Here is a 14,068-nt window from a genome sequence, read left to right on the forward strand (position 1 = left end):
GTCAGATTGCTGCAGGGACTGTCGGAGCGTATTGTTTCTTGGGCAGCAGATTCAGCTGAACCCGCTTCGTTGGATTACCAGTGGATTCTTCTTATTCGAACTTGGCTTCTCTGGGCTTCGTTTATCTTGTCGGCGGAATGTACTTTCGCCAGTCCCTAGTGATGGCAGAATGGCTGACGAGCCTCGGAGGGTTCGGGAAATACGATGAACGAACAGTTCGCGGCGACACGTTGAACCAGGTTGACTAGGCAGACCGACGGGTGGGGAGCTGACAGCACTCTCTGTCCAACGCGGAATTCCGGAGCAGGAACCCTTTCAGATCGGTAGATTGGCCAATTCGGCGCAGGACAAGCTCATTGAACTACTCGGGTTTCAAGGGCTTTTGTTGACCCAATGTGGACCATGGTATACGGCTTTATCAAGCAGAGCCTTTCCCTCCCAATTTATCTTCAGGATTGGCCATACTTGCAAGTCGTTCAAACTCGCAATACTCTTAGCCTTGAACGGTCGTGACCCGGGGTTTCAACTTTGAGCCATTCATCTGGTGTTTCTCGAATTACTTTCTTAACAAGGCCCGCTCACGATGAGCAGCAACAAGTCGGCCGCAGGAAAGACCCTCCTGCTCTTCGGACCGCAGTCTCTCACCTTCAACAAGCGCTCTTTTGATAAGCTCCGATCGACTGTCTCGGAGGGCCGTCTGTGCCGTTGGATATCAGAAACCGTCGCCGAGCTTCCAACATATTGGACAGTCATCTGCCAACACCTGCCCCAACTGAAGACTATCGACGGCGAACACTGGCTCGCTGACCTCGACCGCTGGTTCCGGACGGGGGCGTATCTTGACGATAATCGTACCTTACCAAACACCCTCCTTACTCCTCGTACTCCTCACCCAACTGGCACAGTATGCCCGAAGTCTCGAGCAGGATCAGTCGTTTGACACGACAGCAGGATCTCCTGGTATATTTTCTGTTCCGTCGAACGCTAGCACTTTGGGCTTTTGTACGGGCGTTCTGAGTGCTTTTGCTGTTTCCTCCTTAGCCAGCCAACAGGATTTCGACCGGTATGGTCCCGTGGCGGTACGTTTGGCCATGCTCTTTGGAGCGCTGGTCGATGCGCAAGATGCCTCCGATGAAGTACACGGGCGTGCCAAGTCCTATGCAACGGCCTGGAACACGGTCAAGCAGGGAGAAGATCTGGCTCGTATTATAGATCACTTTCCTGAAGTGAGTTAGGTCGCTTTTCTGTGTTCTACTAAATCAAGCTAACGCCTTACCTTGTTTCATCGCAATAGGCATATATCTCTGTGAGATACGATGAGAAACGGGCCACAATCACCACCTCTCAGATTACCGCTCAGACACTCGTCCAGCAACTCAAAGCCGCTGGTATCGTGGCATCCGAAGTCGGCCTCCGTGGACGCTTTCACCATACGGATTACCATTCCGACCTAGCTTCAGTCATTCAATTATGCGACGCAGAGTCAGCATTTCAATTTCCAGATGCTTTCGATATGGTCATTCCCAGCTACACCAATCTAAACGGGGACTTGATACAAGCGGGAAGACTACACCACCTGGCGCTCCGCGCCATTTTATTCGAGGAGTCAAATTGGTACACCACATTCGCTGCCGTCCAAGAATCGCTCATGAATACTGAGAGCTCGAGAGTGATCTCCTTCGGACCCGATAGATGTGTTCCGCCGTCCTTTATGCGGACTCTCGGCCCCCGCCTGGTTCAGGCCACGGACCTCGACCAGGATTTACCGAAACTGTCTGCCAGTGTCCTGGATATGAACGGCCAACGGGGACAGGCAAATGATATCAAGGATGATGACATCGCTGTTATTGGCATGGCCATCAAGGTCGCCGGCGCGGATGGCTTAGCAGAATTCTGGCAGATAAACTGCGAGGGAAAGTCGCAGCACATTGAGGTTCCCCAAAGCCACTTTGGCTTCAAGAGCCAGTGGCGAGAATTGGATACCAAACGAAAGTGGTACGGAAACTTCATCGACGATGTTGATGCTTCTGATCACAAATTCTTCAAGTGAAGTCCGCGAGAAGCTGCGTCCATGGATCCGCAACAATGCCTTCTATTGCAGGCGGCGTACCAGGCTGTTGAACAATCTGGTTATTTCTCGCTTCCCAATCCCGACAACCAGATTGGCTGTTACATTGATACTTGTGCAGCTGATTACGAGCACAATATTGCGTGTCACGCGCCAAATGCCTTTACCGCCACTGGTAACCTACGCAGCTTCATGTCAGGCAAAGTCTCTCACTATTTTGGCTGGACAAGACCCGGCATGACTATTGATACCGCTTGCTCTGCATCTGCCGTGGCCATCCATATGGCATTCCAGGCGATTCTGAACGGCGAATGTACGTGAGGAGCATTGGCCGGTGCTGTGGCCACCATGAGCAACCCTCTTTGGTTTCAGAACTTGGCCAGTGCGACCTTCCTGAGTCCAACGGGCAATGCAAACCATTCGACGAACTAGCTGATGGTTATTGTCGTGGCGAGGGTATCGCATGCGTTTTCTTAGAAGATGTCTGATACGATTTCGGACGGCAATCAGATCTCCGGGTGCATCTCTGGTACAGCCGTGTCACAGAATCAAAGCTGTACACCCATATTTATTCCGAACTCCCCCTCACTCTCGACTCTCTTTCAAGACGTCGTCCACAAAGCACAGCTGAAGCCAGATAATATCACCGTTGTAGAAGCGCACGGCACTGGCACTCCTGTTGGCGATCCCGCGGAGTACGAAAGTATCCTACGGGCACTGGAAGGAAGCAACCGATCTAGACTACTGTGGCTTGGCTTCATCAAGGGCTAGGTTGGGCATACTGAAGGCACTTCCGGAGTGATATCGCTTATCAAAATGCTTATGATGATGCATGAAGGCTGGATCCCGCCGCAGGCTAGTTATGCAAACCTGAGCCACCATATCAAGGCATCGCCCAAGGATTTGATTGAGATACCTACCAGTTTGAAGCCTTGGAATGAGGAGAACAAGGCCGCCCTCATTAACAACTACGGTGCGCCTGGTTCGAACGCCTCGATGGTTGTCACGCAGCCGAAGCTCCGTGGTCAACAGGATGCCGCAATCCACTCGGCCGGTATCAAGCATCCATTCTGGATTCCTGCGTTGGATGGCAAAAGCCTATCTGAATACTGCCGCAAACTGTCTCTCTTCCTGCGATCCAGCGAATGGTCCAAGAAGCCAACGACCACTCTTTCCAATCTGTCATTCAACCTGTCTCGCCAGGCGAACCAGACCTTTCCTCGCGCTTTGATCTTCAGTTGTTCTTCTCTTGCCGAACTGGAATGTCAACTCTCAACCGGCTCGATTCAAGTCAAAGCCGCTCGTCCCGTAGTCCTCTGCTTCGGTGGGCAGGTTTCTACATTTATTGGGCTAGATTGGAAGGTTTACGAGACGGTCAAAGTCCTCCGGACATACCTCGACCAGTGTGATGCCGCGATGCGGTCACTTGGTCTAGATAGCATATACCACGCTATCTTCCAGCAGGAAGCTATCGAGGATACAATCAAGTTGCAAACGGCCCTATTTGCCGTGCAATACTCCTGCGCCAAGTGCTGGATGGACTCTGGTGTCACGGTGGCTGCTGTTGTTGGACATAGTTTCGGCGAGATCACGGCGCTTTGCATCTCTGGCGTTCTTTCTCTGAAGGATACGATCAAGCTAGTGGCCGGTCGCGCCAAGCTGGTGCGTGACTCGTGGGGTAAGGACCGCGGCGCTATGGTTGCCGTTGAGGGTGACCTAGCATCTGTTCAAAGGCTGGTGGCAGAGGCGAACCGAGCGAGCACGGATACTCAGCGTCCTGCTAGCATTGCCTGCTACAACGGTCCCAGGCGCTTTACACTTGCCGGAAGCATGGGTTCTATCGACAAGGTGGCCGAGATCGTCGCCCAGAACAGTAGCTTTGCCTCGCTCAAGACCAAGAGGCTCAACGTGACGAATGCGTTCCACTCGTCTCTTGTCGAGCCACTTATTCCTAGCTTGGAGGAACTTGGACAAGACCTGACTTTCAAGAAGCCTGTCATTCCACTCGAGAGAGCGACAGAGTCTCGCCAATCAGCGGACCAAATCTCGTCAAGCTTTACTGCCGAACATTTGCGGCATCCCGTGTACTTCAACCACGCGCTCCGAAGGCTGGCACAACAGTACCCGTCATGCATCTACCTGGAAGCCGGATCAAACTCGACCATTACACACCTTGCCAATCGTGCACTCTAATCATTGGCAGGCACACACTTCCAAGCCGTGAACCTGGCTGGTGACAGCGTGTTGCAGAACTTGTCAGATACCACTCTCAGCCTCTGGAAAGAAGGACTACGAGTATCTTTCTGGCCTCACCACGCCCTACAAACCTACGAGTACTCGCCCTTAATTCTCCCGCCTTACCAATCCGAAAAGCACCGGCACTGGTTAGACCTCAAGGTAGCGAGGCCCATCACCGAAAGCGCGCCCGTTGTGCAACAAGAACAGCCTCTTCGGTTGTGGAGCTTCGTTGGGTACCAGGATCTCGAGCAACAGCATGCGCGCTTCCGCATCAACACAATGACGAAGGAGTACAATGACTTCGTTTCGGGACACATGATCGCGCAGACAGCTCCGATCTGCCTCGCAACGCTGGAAATCGACATGGCCATTGAAGCTATTCGCAGCTTGCGCCCCGACCTGGCAGCCGACCACCACGCCCAGGTCCTTGAAATCGAAAACCACGTCCCTATCTGCGTTGATCCGTCACTCATGGTATGGTTAAATTTCGAGGTGATTCAAGGAGAGCCCAACTCCTGGAGCTGAAAGATCGTCGGCCACAAAGGCCCCGAAGCTCGTGGGGCAGAGACGACTCATGTCAAGGGCAAGATCCGACTCTGCGCTACGAACGACCCGACCTACCACGCTGAGTTTGCCCGGTACGAGCATATGGTCAGCCACAAACGCTGCCTTTCTGTCCTGAAGAGCGACGAGGACGCTGACGACGTTATACAAGGCCGGAATGTCTACCGGACGTTTGCGGAAGTGGTAGATTACGCGGAAATGTACCGCGGTGTCAAGAAAGTCGTTGGAAAGGGCGATGAGTGTGCTAGCCGTGTGCAGATGAAGTGTTCCAACAAGACTTGGCTTGACGTGACTTTGTCAGATTGTTTCAGCCAGGTGGGTGGCCTTTAGGTTAACGCCATGACCGACCGTGCGCCGGAGGATATGTACCTTGCCAGTGGCTGTGATGTAATTATGCGTTCTCCCAAGCTTGATAGTAGCTATAAGCGGCCGAAGATCTACAATATCCTTGCAGCTCACCACCGGGAATCGGACAAGTTGTTTATGACTGATGTGTATGTTTTCGACGCGACTAATGGATAGCTGCTGGAGGTTATGTTTGGGACTCATTACATCAAGGTTGCAAAGGCGTCTATGAGCAAGATCCTCACTCGACTTACTGCGCCAGAGGCGTTGCCACCATTGCCATCCGCCGCGGTGTCCATCCCGGCAGGAGCCGCAAAGGCGACGGCCGCAGCGTCAACGCAAGCTGCTTCTGTTTCTGCTTCAACTGTCAAATCGTCTACGGCAAAGCCCAAAATGGCTGAGAAAGCTCGACCCGACCTATCCTAGTAGGTTCGTGAAATCATCGCCAACGTCTCGGGCTTGGAGGCAGACGAGATCGAGGAGGACTCGGAGCTGGCGGACTTTGACATTGACTCGCTCATGGGAATGGAGCTGGCTCGTGAGGTTGAGTCGGTGTTCAAATGTACCCTGGACCAGGAGGAACTCATGGAGGCGACGAGTTTCCGCAGGTTCGTCAGGTGTATCACCTCTGCCGTGTATCCCAACGGTGCCGAGGCGGATGACGATAGCACAGACCCTGAAGTCTCAGAGGGATCCGAGTCGGACAGCCCAATCTCCACGCCTCGGACGTCTGCGAGCGACCTGACGCCTGTGGAAACCCCGTTATATAAGATGAAAGTGGAACCTTTGTCCGGCGGTTGTTCCCTCGAATTGTCTCCATCAACAGTGCTCGAAGCATTTGGGGAGTCCAAACTAATAACGGACCAGTTTATGCGAGATCGTAAGATGGATGGCTACTCGAACATGTTCCTACCGGCTGCGACTCAGCTTTGCGTCGCCTTGGTACTAGAGGCCTTTGAGAAACTCGGTGTCTCTATTGCCTCTATCCCCGCCGGTGAACCAGTTCTGCGCGTCAGGCACGTTCCTCAGCAGGCTAACCTTGTCAACTATCTCTACGAGATGTTCGAGAATGACGGACGGTTGTTCGACACCAAAGGCACACAACTCATTCGTAGGGCCAACTCTCCGCCGGAGAAGTCAAGCGATGTACTGCTGCAGGAAATGCTGAAGAAGCTGCCAGATTGGACACACCCTGCCAAGTTGACTTACTTCTCCGGAAAGGCTTTGGCCGACGTTCTCCAGGGGAAGACCGATGGTATTCGACTTATCTCTGGAACGACGGAAGGCCGAGAACTCGTGACAAACCTATACTGCCACTGCACGATCAATCATACGCACTATGAGCTTGTGAGAGACTTCCTTGGTCACTTGATCTCAAAGATAAGCCTGGACGATGGCCCGCTCAAGATCCTCGAAATGGGCGCCGGCACTGGCGGTTCAACTATGGTCTTCGTCCCATTCCTGGCTCAGCTCAATGTCCCCGTGGAATATACCTTCACCGACCTTTCACCATCCATGGTTGCTCAGGCGCGCCGAAAATGGAAGAGCTATTCGTTCATGAAGTTCGCTGTCCACGACATCGAAAAGCCTGTTGCCGAAGAGCTGCGCGGCCAGCACATTGTGATTGCGAGCAATGCTGTGCATGTCACGCATAACTTGGAAGCGTCCGCCCGCAGTATCCGGACTGCCTTGCGTCCGGACGGATTCCTTATGATGTTGGAGATGACTGGTATTGTACCTTATATCGAACTGGCGTTCGGGCTTTTGGAAGGTTGGTGGCTCTTTGATGATGGGCGACGCCATGCAATCGCCTCCGAAACGCGCTGGGAGAAAGATCTTCAGTCTGCTAGGTTTAGGCATGTGGACTGGACGGATGGCGCGATGCCTGAGAATGATACCCAGAAGATCATCATTGCTTTGGCATCGGGCCCGACCTATGGTCGTCTACCTAAAGCAGTGGAGCATGAAGAGCAAATTATGACGGACGATGTCGCTCGAGAAGCAGAGGTCAACCGATATGTGGCCCATTTTCCTAAGGGCTGCTCGATGCCCGTAGCAGCGGCTTCTCGAATGGCATCAACAACTCCGAACGGACAGTGCGTCCTGGTGACCGGTGCTACAGGCAGCTTAGGGTCTCATCTGGTCGAGCAGTTTGCCGTTAACCCTGAGGTGCACACGATCGTTTGCGTCAACCGTCGCGGCGGTGTTGAAGGAAAGACCCGGCAACAGCAAGCATTGACCAATAGAGGTATCGAGCTCTCTAACGAGGCGCAATCAAAGCTCAAGGTAATCGAGACCGACACCTCCAGATCAAGCTGGGAGTCTCGAATGCCGAATATGGTTGGCTGGTGCAGCATGGCACATCGTCCACAACGCCTGGCCTATGAGCGGCACGCGCCCCATCAAAGCCTTCGAACCACAGTTCCACGCATTGCGAAACCTGATTGACCTTGCCCGGGACGTTGCCACCCAGCGCCCTCGCTCAGAGACCAAAGTCCGCTTCCAGCTTGTCTCATCCATCGGTGTCGTCGGCCAGTACCCGATCTGGAGCGGTCAGGTTTCTGTACCGGAGGAGCGCATGGAGATGAGATCCGTTCTCCCCGTCGACTACTGCGAGGCTAAGCTCGCCTGCGAGCGCATTCTAGATGCTACACTCCACAAATACCCGGAGCACTTTCGGCCCATGAGTGTCCGCCTCGGCCAGATCGCCGGCTCTCGCACCAGTGGCTTTTGGAACCCGATCGAGCACTTCTCGTTCCTCATCAAATCATGCCAGACCTTAAAAGCGCTGCCCAGTTTCGGCGGTATCCTCTCCTGGATCCCTGTCAATGACGTCGCAGGAACCCTCAAAGATCTCCTTCTTGCACCAGCCAATCGGACGCCGTATCCGATCTATCATATTGACAACCCCAAGGGCCAGCCCTGGCCCGAGATGATCGAAGTCCTTGCTGACGCGCTGGATGTTCCATTCCAGAATATCATCCCGTTCGACCGGTGGGTTCGTAAGGTCCGCGAGTTGCCCCTGTCCATAGACACGGATAACCCTGCGGGCCGGCTGATTGGGTTCTTGGATCACCATTTCCTGCGCATGTCGTGTGGTGGTCTTTTGCTGGATACGACTCGTACGAGGGAACACTCGCCGCCGCTTGCGGTCCAGGGGCCTGTCAGTGCGGAGGTAGCGAGGAAGTATGTACAGGCTTGGAAGGCGATGGGGTTTCTGCATGCTTGATGATAACGAGTTTCTTTTGGAAGATATTGGATAATTGGGGTATTTTGCCATTTGTTTTGATCATTTTTCGGGTTTACTCTTAGATAGGTGTATACAGTGAACAATGTCAATGATCTTTTCGGGCCTTAGAGCTGTATCTCTTTTATCGATGATGGAGGGTGCCCTCGATAAACGGTGGTGCCTGTTCTCCAACTTGGCATGCCACTCGGGTCGCTCCTTCCCCTTATCAGTACTCTGCTCTGCCGACCTTCCTCCGTTCTACGCATCTCCAACATGACCAAAACTGCGCCGTCGCCAACTGCATCAAGCCGGACGAAACGATCGTACATTGCGTATGTTACCTGATCCATTCGGAGAGTTTGACTGACCGACTCGTCTAGTTGCCGTCGTTGTCATGGGCTCAAAGTCAAGTGCTCAGGGGGCGTACCGTGCCAGAGATGTCGCAATGCCAAAAAGGCGGTCCAGTGCTCTTACCCCCTGCGCGAGCGGAGAGTTACTGTGTCTGCAAGGTGCGTTAGTCAGTCCTCTACCAATTGTGGAGCGGGACTGATATGATTCAGTTACTTGAATCAACTTCAGAGAAACAACGGCGACCCACCGTCGCCTCGTGTCGAACTTGCCCTAGACTCCGACAGACCGGAACCAGCTGCAATAGATCTCAGCAATCCGATCCATGAGCCGCGACGTCTCTTCCAGCTCGACCACACTTCACAGCCGCAGTTTGTGGGGGAGTCAACTTGCCTGGCGTTTAGCGATCGCATCTTGCAATGCCTGAACCCACGCTCCACGCCAACTCCACCCCCTGAGCGTCGTTACGTTCGGAATCCCGCATTCGCGCGTCAATCTCATAATGTTACTGGTTGCAAGCTGCCCGAGCGTATCCGGACCTACCTCCTCGTCCGCGTTGCCCTTCGCTTCATCGGCCAGGATTACCATTTCTTCCTGCATGGCGACTTTCTCCAGCAACTCGACGAAGCCTATCGCTTGGGGGAGCGTTTCCAGTGGGATTCCACATGGGCCTGCAAGCTCTTTGTGGTTCTAGCACTAGGTGAGTTGTATTCATGTTCGACGTCAGCGCCAGCGCTTGGGGATGTGGATGCCAGTAGTTCTCCGGTGCCGGGAACGGGATATTTTCTCGTCGCTGTTGGTCTACTGCAGGATCTCTTTGAGGAGCCGTCCCTGGCCCAGATTGAGATCATGCTCTTGCTTGTATGTGATAGGTTCTCAGCCGTTGGCCTTTTACAACTAACAAAACGCGTAGTGTTTCTACTCCAATGCCCTTGGCCGCGTGAACTCCGCACACATGTACAGCAGCATGGCATTGCGCCTCAGCACCAGCCTTGGACTGCACCGTGCTGTTCTGGATGGTGCCGGATTATCATCCATTGAGCGAGAGCACCGAGTCCGACTGTGGTGGACTGTTTACGTCTTTGACAGATCAACATGTTCGAAGCTCGGACAACCCATAGGAATCCATGACGATGACATCGATGTCGAGCTTCCATCTCCAGAGCCGTCTGCGGTACCAGGAAGTCCAATCCAGATGAGACTCGGGCGAGCCGAGCATCTGGTTGCCCACGTGGAACTGGCCCGCATTACCGGCCTCATCATGCGAGATATCTATGCACCATCTTCTAAAGCCGCGGGAGAAAGACTGGTGCATAATGTTCGGTCCGTTCTACGAAGGTTGCATACTTGGGACACCCACATCCCAGAGAGCCTAAGATGGAACCAGGATGCCGGGATTCTACGATCGGTCGCGTCGCTCCAGCTACATTTCAACCATTGCATTATCCTAACCACACGGCCAATTCTGCTGTATGTGCTTAAGGTCAGAAATCCGTTTGCACAGTCCTTAGACCACAGTGAGGGCAGTCCAGAACCGGCACTAGCATCAGCGCCGATATCAGACACGACTAGAACCTTGGCCGACGCCTGTATCTCTGCTGCTCGGACATCAAACTCGATTCTCTCACAGCTTTTTATCGACAGCTCACTGGCTACCTTTGGATACTTTGATGCGCACCACTTATTTTCCTCGACACTCATTCTCATCATTTCTGCTATCATCTCGCCGAACCTAGGAGACTCGGATGCTGTACAGACAGCCTTTCAAATGTTAATGACCATGCGGGATAAAGGGAATGCGACTGCCGGTCAGTATTACTCTCGTCTCGTTCAGATACAGTGGAACGTCGGCCGTCTTGTTGGCCGAGTGCCATCCGCTGTAGCTACCGCTTCCGATGACTCCCCTACCGGTATAAATGTTCAACCCTACCAGACGGGAATCAAACCAGGTCCAATGGATAATGATGGCTATGACTGGAGTAACTTCCTCATGCCAGGGCCGATGTCTTTCACCTTCAATCCTGACGATGGGTTGGCGAGGAATACGACTACCACCGTCGATCCCCTAGACAGTCCGTTTCTTCAGGCTTTCCTGAATTGCAATAACGTTGAACGAGGTGGGGAAGCCGTAATTGACGGAGAGGAAATGGGATTTGTCTTGTAATTTCAGGTCCTGATTTGCCTCGCTCCCACGTATATATATATATACATGTTCGTCCGTACAATTCACTACATGACTTTTGGATGTTGCGGTTTGCTTTTTGTACGGAGGTAGCTAGTCTTATCATTTTGTAAGACAGCATAAGTCTTGAACGGTTTACTATTATCGATATCATGTTGGGGACAATGTGGTAGACAGGACAATGAGGTGTTCGGCGAGCGTTGGCTCCCTCCCTGACTTTCAGCTCCGGACGGCCCACCAGTGCTCCTTCCCCATCTTCATCCTTCGTCAGTCAGATGGCCTTTCGAAATCCTTCCTCCTGCCAGGTTTTCGGAGAACTTTACTTCGAAATTCAGCTCCCATCATTTTGGCTGATAACGCATCACTTCAGCGATGGCATCAGCCACGTACTTTGCGTTTGCCTCATTCAAACCACTCAGACTCGCTCGGCCATTGCGCATCAGATAAATATGATGCACTTCCTTCAATCTTAAAACCTGCCCCTCTCTCAGTCCTGTATAGCTGAACATTCCAATCTGATCTTCCAGATGCCTCCAGTCTCCCACATCCGATCTCGCATGTTTCTCGATCTCCCGTCTGAGGATCGATCTCATCCGTTTGATGCGTCCTGACATGGTCTGCAGGTCTTTCTGCCACATCGCTCTAAGCTCTGCATCGGATAATATCATTGCCACAATTCGACAACCGAACAAAGGGGCATTTGACATTTCCGCCCGGACAAGACGGAGGAGCTGGCTGCGTGCTCCTGCTGTTGGTGTTTGTGGAGGCAGGACGAGATGAAAGGCTCCCACTCGCTCGCCGTACAGACCGAAGTTCTTCGCGAATGACTGCGCAATTCCCATCCCCTGTGGTCGCGGTCCAGACTCCGATAATCCAAATAACGTCTTCTGGAAGTATCGGACCGCCCAGGCATCGACGTCTACATCCCCCGTTGCAAATCCTTGGTATGCCGAGTCGAATAGCGGAAACAGTCTCTTGCGCTCGATCAACTCAGCTAGAGAGCGCCACTGCTCCTGATTCGGATCGATGCCGGTAGGATTGTGCGCGCATGCATGCAGTACAACGACATCGTCTTCGACAGCGGTAGACTCCAGCGTTGAAATCATACCCTTAAAGTCCAAAGACTTGCTCGCTGGGAGATAGTAGGGATAAGTCTTTTGCACGACATCGGGCGCCGCAACTTCCCAGACAAGCGAGTGGTTGCTCCAGGTCGGATCCGAAAAGAATACATGCTTTGGCTTCAGATTCCGGGCTAGAAAGGCAGCCGCGAGGTGGTTTGCGCCTGTTCCGGAGATGGTCTGGATTGAGATAGTTGGAGCTTCGGTATTCTCTGATCCTAGGATAAGCTCTCTTGCGGCATTAAGGAATGGCTCCAAGCCTTGGATTGGCAGATACTCATGGTTCAAATATGCCTGTTCATGAAGCCGCTTTTTGGCCTATCGAAGGGTCAATATCGGGCACTGGTGAGTTGGCCTTCCCTGTCGACTGTTACGCACCTCTTTGACGCTGGGCAGAACCCATGGCTTGGAGCTCTCGTCTCGGTAGACACCTGCCCCCAAACTGACTTTTTGCGGGTGAACGTCAGCTTGGAAATCCGCCGTGATGGCAAATGCTTCGTCCCTGGGTAACACAGGAATGGTAGATAGTTCAGCTGGCATTTTGGGTAGGTGTGCTGCAGCTAGTCTGAGCTCAAGGAAAAAGAAAATAGTGCTGACTATAATAGAAACACGACCACTAAGGTTTCATACGTTGCCCGTCGGCTGGCTGGAGCCGAGCCGACCGGCGATAAACCCATGACGCTCTGTTGGAGTACTTGATAAGAGGCAAGGAGCTACTGGACTAGGATTGGTATGGTAAGATTGCTGCAGGGAGATACATCTCTCTAGCTTTCCATGAACATTGAAGCATTGATTCACTGACCAGGATTCAACATTTGGAGAACTAGCTTCTTGTACACGGCCACACACTCGATCAAATCCGGAATCGCAACCTGCTCGTTTTCTCCGTGCGCATCCAATATTGATCCCGGACCATAAAGATATTTCTTATGGTTCCCATTCAGTCGAGGGACGTCGGTGCCATAAGAAACCGGCATCGTATCCAAGCCTAATGCTATATTAGTATGTAAGATACTAGGCTGGGTTGGCCTGCTCACCCTCGATTTCATGATCCAGTAACGTCTCCGGATATCCGAATGACTTCTTCATCGTGACATCGGGATATTGACCAACAACCTCTTCCACCATTTTCTCAATGCCCGACAAGTCGGCCGCAACACGAATACCGCACAGGGCGTAAGCGTCAGCGGCAAGAACATTGTAGGCAACTCCACCCTGCATCTTGCCGCAGTGAAACGTCGTCGGGCCAAGGAGTTGCGATGTAGGCAGCTCAAGTGCTTTCAGCTCCTCCAGAACTGAAACGAGCGTTGCGGTGGCACTCTTTCCCATATGCGGGTATCCTGAGTGGCAAGCGGTGCCAGAGACAAACAGCTCGAAGACAAAGTGCCCCTTGTGTCCAGTAGCAAGCTTGCCTTCGGTGGGCTCACCGAAAATGACCGCCTCCCAGCTCAAGCCCATCTCGTTCGCAGCAAGCATTCCAGGTCCTCCCTTCTCTTCTCCCACGACAAAAAGTAGAGCTAAGTCACCCTCCTTTACCCGATTCTCTGCCCGTAGCTCTTCCAGCGCAATAATCTGTGCGGCAAGAGGTCCCTTGTCGTCGCATGCCCCGCGGCCGAAAATAACGTCTCCCTTGATGCTGAGAGGGATATGTGGCGGGACCGTGTCCATGTGCGAGGTAAGAAGCGTCCTCGCTTTGCGGTCGTTGCCCAAGTAGGCATACACATTGCATCGGTCGGATTCTGGTGTTATAGGTACGAGCTCCGCGGTGTAGCCCAGGGACCTGAGATGGTCCGCTAGAAATATGCCGATCTGTTGTTCCTGCTCGCTGACGGAGGGAATCTCCATCAGTTGCTCGAGGAGCTTGACGACTGGTGTATTCGCCATTTTGTGGCCTTCGATCCCGAGAAGATTACTGGAGGGGATAAGGGCGACTACTTATATGGAACTGCATTGTATGACGCATGCCTACCACATCC

General features: G+C 52.9%; 4 protein-coding genes across 4 annotated transcripts; 2 read left to right on the forward strand and 2 right to left on the reverse strand.

The window, feature by feature from the left end:
* Positions 1 to 583: 583 nt before the first annotated feature.
* Positions 584 to 8,481, forward strand: BDW74DRAFT_184520 (uncharacterized protein; the record flags this gene model as incomplete). The annotated part of the gene is made up of 17 exons (XM_073730836.1): positions 584 to 881; positions 952 to 1,226; positions 1,295 to 2,017; positions 2,102 to 2,385; positions 2,422 to 2,450; positions 2,604 to 2,771; positions 2,856 to 3,392; positions 3,423 to 4,250; positions 4,287 to 4,780; positions 4,835 to 5,185; positions 5,279 to 5,368; positions 5,402 to 5,581; positions 5,645 to 6,470; positions 6,501 to 6,562; positions 6,596 to 7,501; positions 7,531 to 7,555; positions 7,624 to 8,481. The coding sequence occupies 17 exons, from the start codon at positions 584 to 586 to the stop codon at positions 8,442 to 8,444; spliced, it is 6,897 nt and encodes a 2,298-aa protein (XP_073589603.1). The 3' UTR covers positions 8,445 to 8,481.
* Positions 8,482 to 8,717: 236 nt separating this feature from the next.
* On the forward strand, positions 8,718 to 10,956 carry BDW74DRAFT_172340 (transcription factor domain-containing protein; the record flags this gene model as incomplete). The annotated part of the gene is made up of 4 exons (XM_073727506.1): positions 8,718 to 8,776; positions 8,825 to 8,953; positions 9,005 to 9,653; positions 9,706 to 10,956. The coding sequence occupies 4 exons, from the start codon at positions 8,718 to 8,720 to the stop codon at positions 10,954 to 10,956; spliced, it is 2,088 nt and encodes a 695-aa protein (XP_073589604.1).
* Positions 10,957 to 11,315: 359 nt separating this feature from the next.
* On the reverse strand, positions 11,316 to 12,632 carry BDW74DRAFT_184522 (uncharacterized protein; the record flags this gene model as incomplete). Its single annotated transcript, XM_073730837.1, has 2 exons — positions 11,316 to 12,410; positions 12,471 to 12,632. The coding sequence occupies 2 exons, from the start codon at positions 12,630 to 12,632 to the stop codon at positions 11,316 to 11,318; spliced, it is 1,257 nt and encodes a 418-aa protein (XP_073589605.1).
* Positions 12,633 to 12,886: 254 nt separating this feature from the next.
* BDW74DRAFT_172342 (M20 family metallopeptidase) lies at positions 12,887 to 13,976 on the reverse strand (the record flags this gene model as incomplete). The annotated part of the gene is made up of 2 exons (XM_073727507.1): positions 12,887 to 13,080; positions 13,130 to 13,976. The coding sequence occupies 2 exons, from the start codon at positions 13,974 to 13,976 to the stop codon at positions 12,887 to 12,889; spliced, it is 1,041 nt and encodes a 346-aa protein (XP_073589606.1).
* Between the last annotated feature and the right edge of the window lie 92 nt (positions 13,977 to 14,068).

Source organism: Aspergillus multicolor (genome assembly GCF_047715735.1).
Source record: "Aspergillus multicolor strain CBS 133.54 unplaced genomic scaffold BDW74scaffold_1, whole genome shotgun sequence".
Classification (NCBI taxonomy): Eukaryota; Fungi; Ascomycota; class Eurotiomycetes; order Eurotiales; family Aspergillaceae; genus Aspergillus; species Aspergillus multicolor.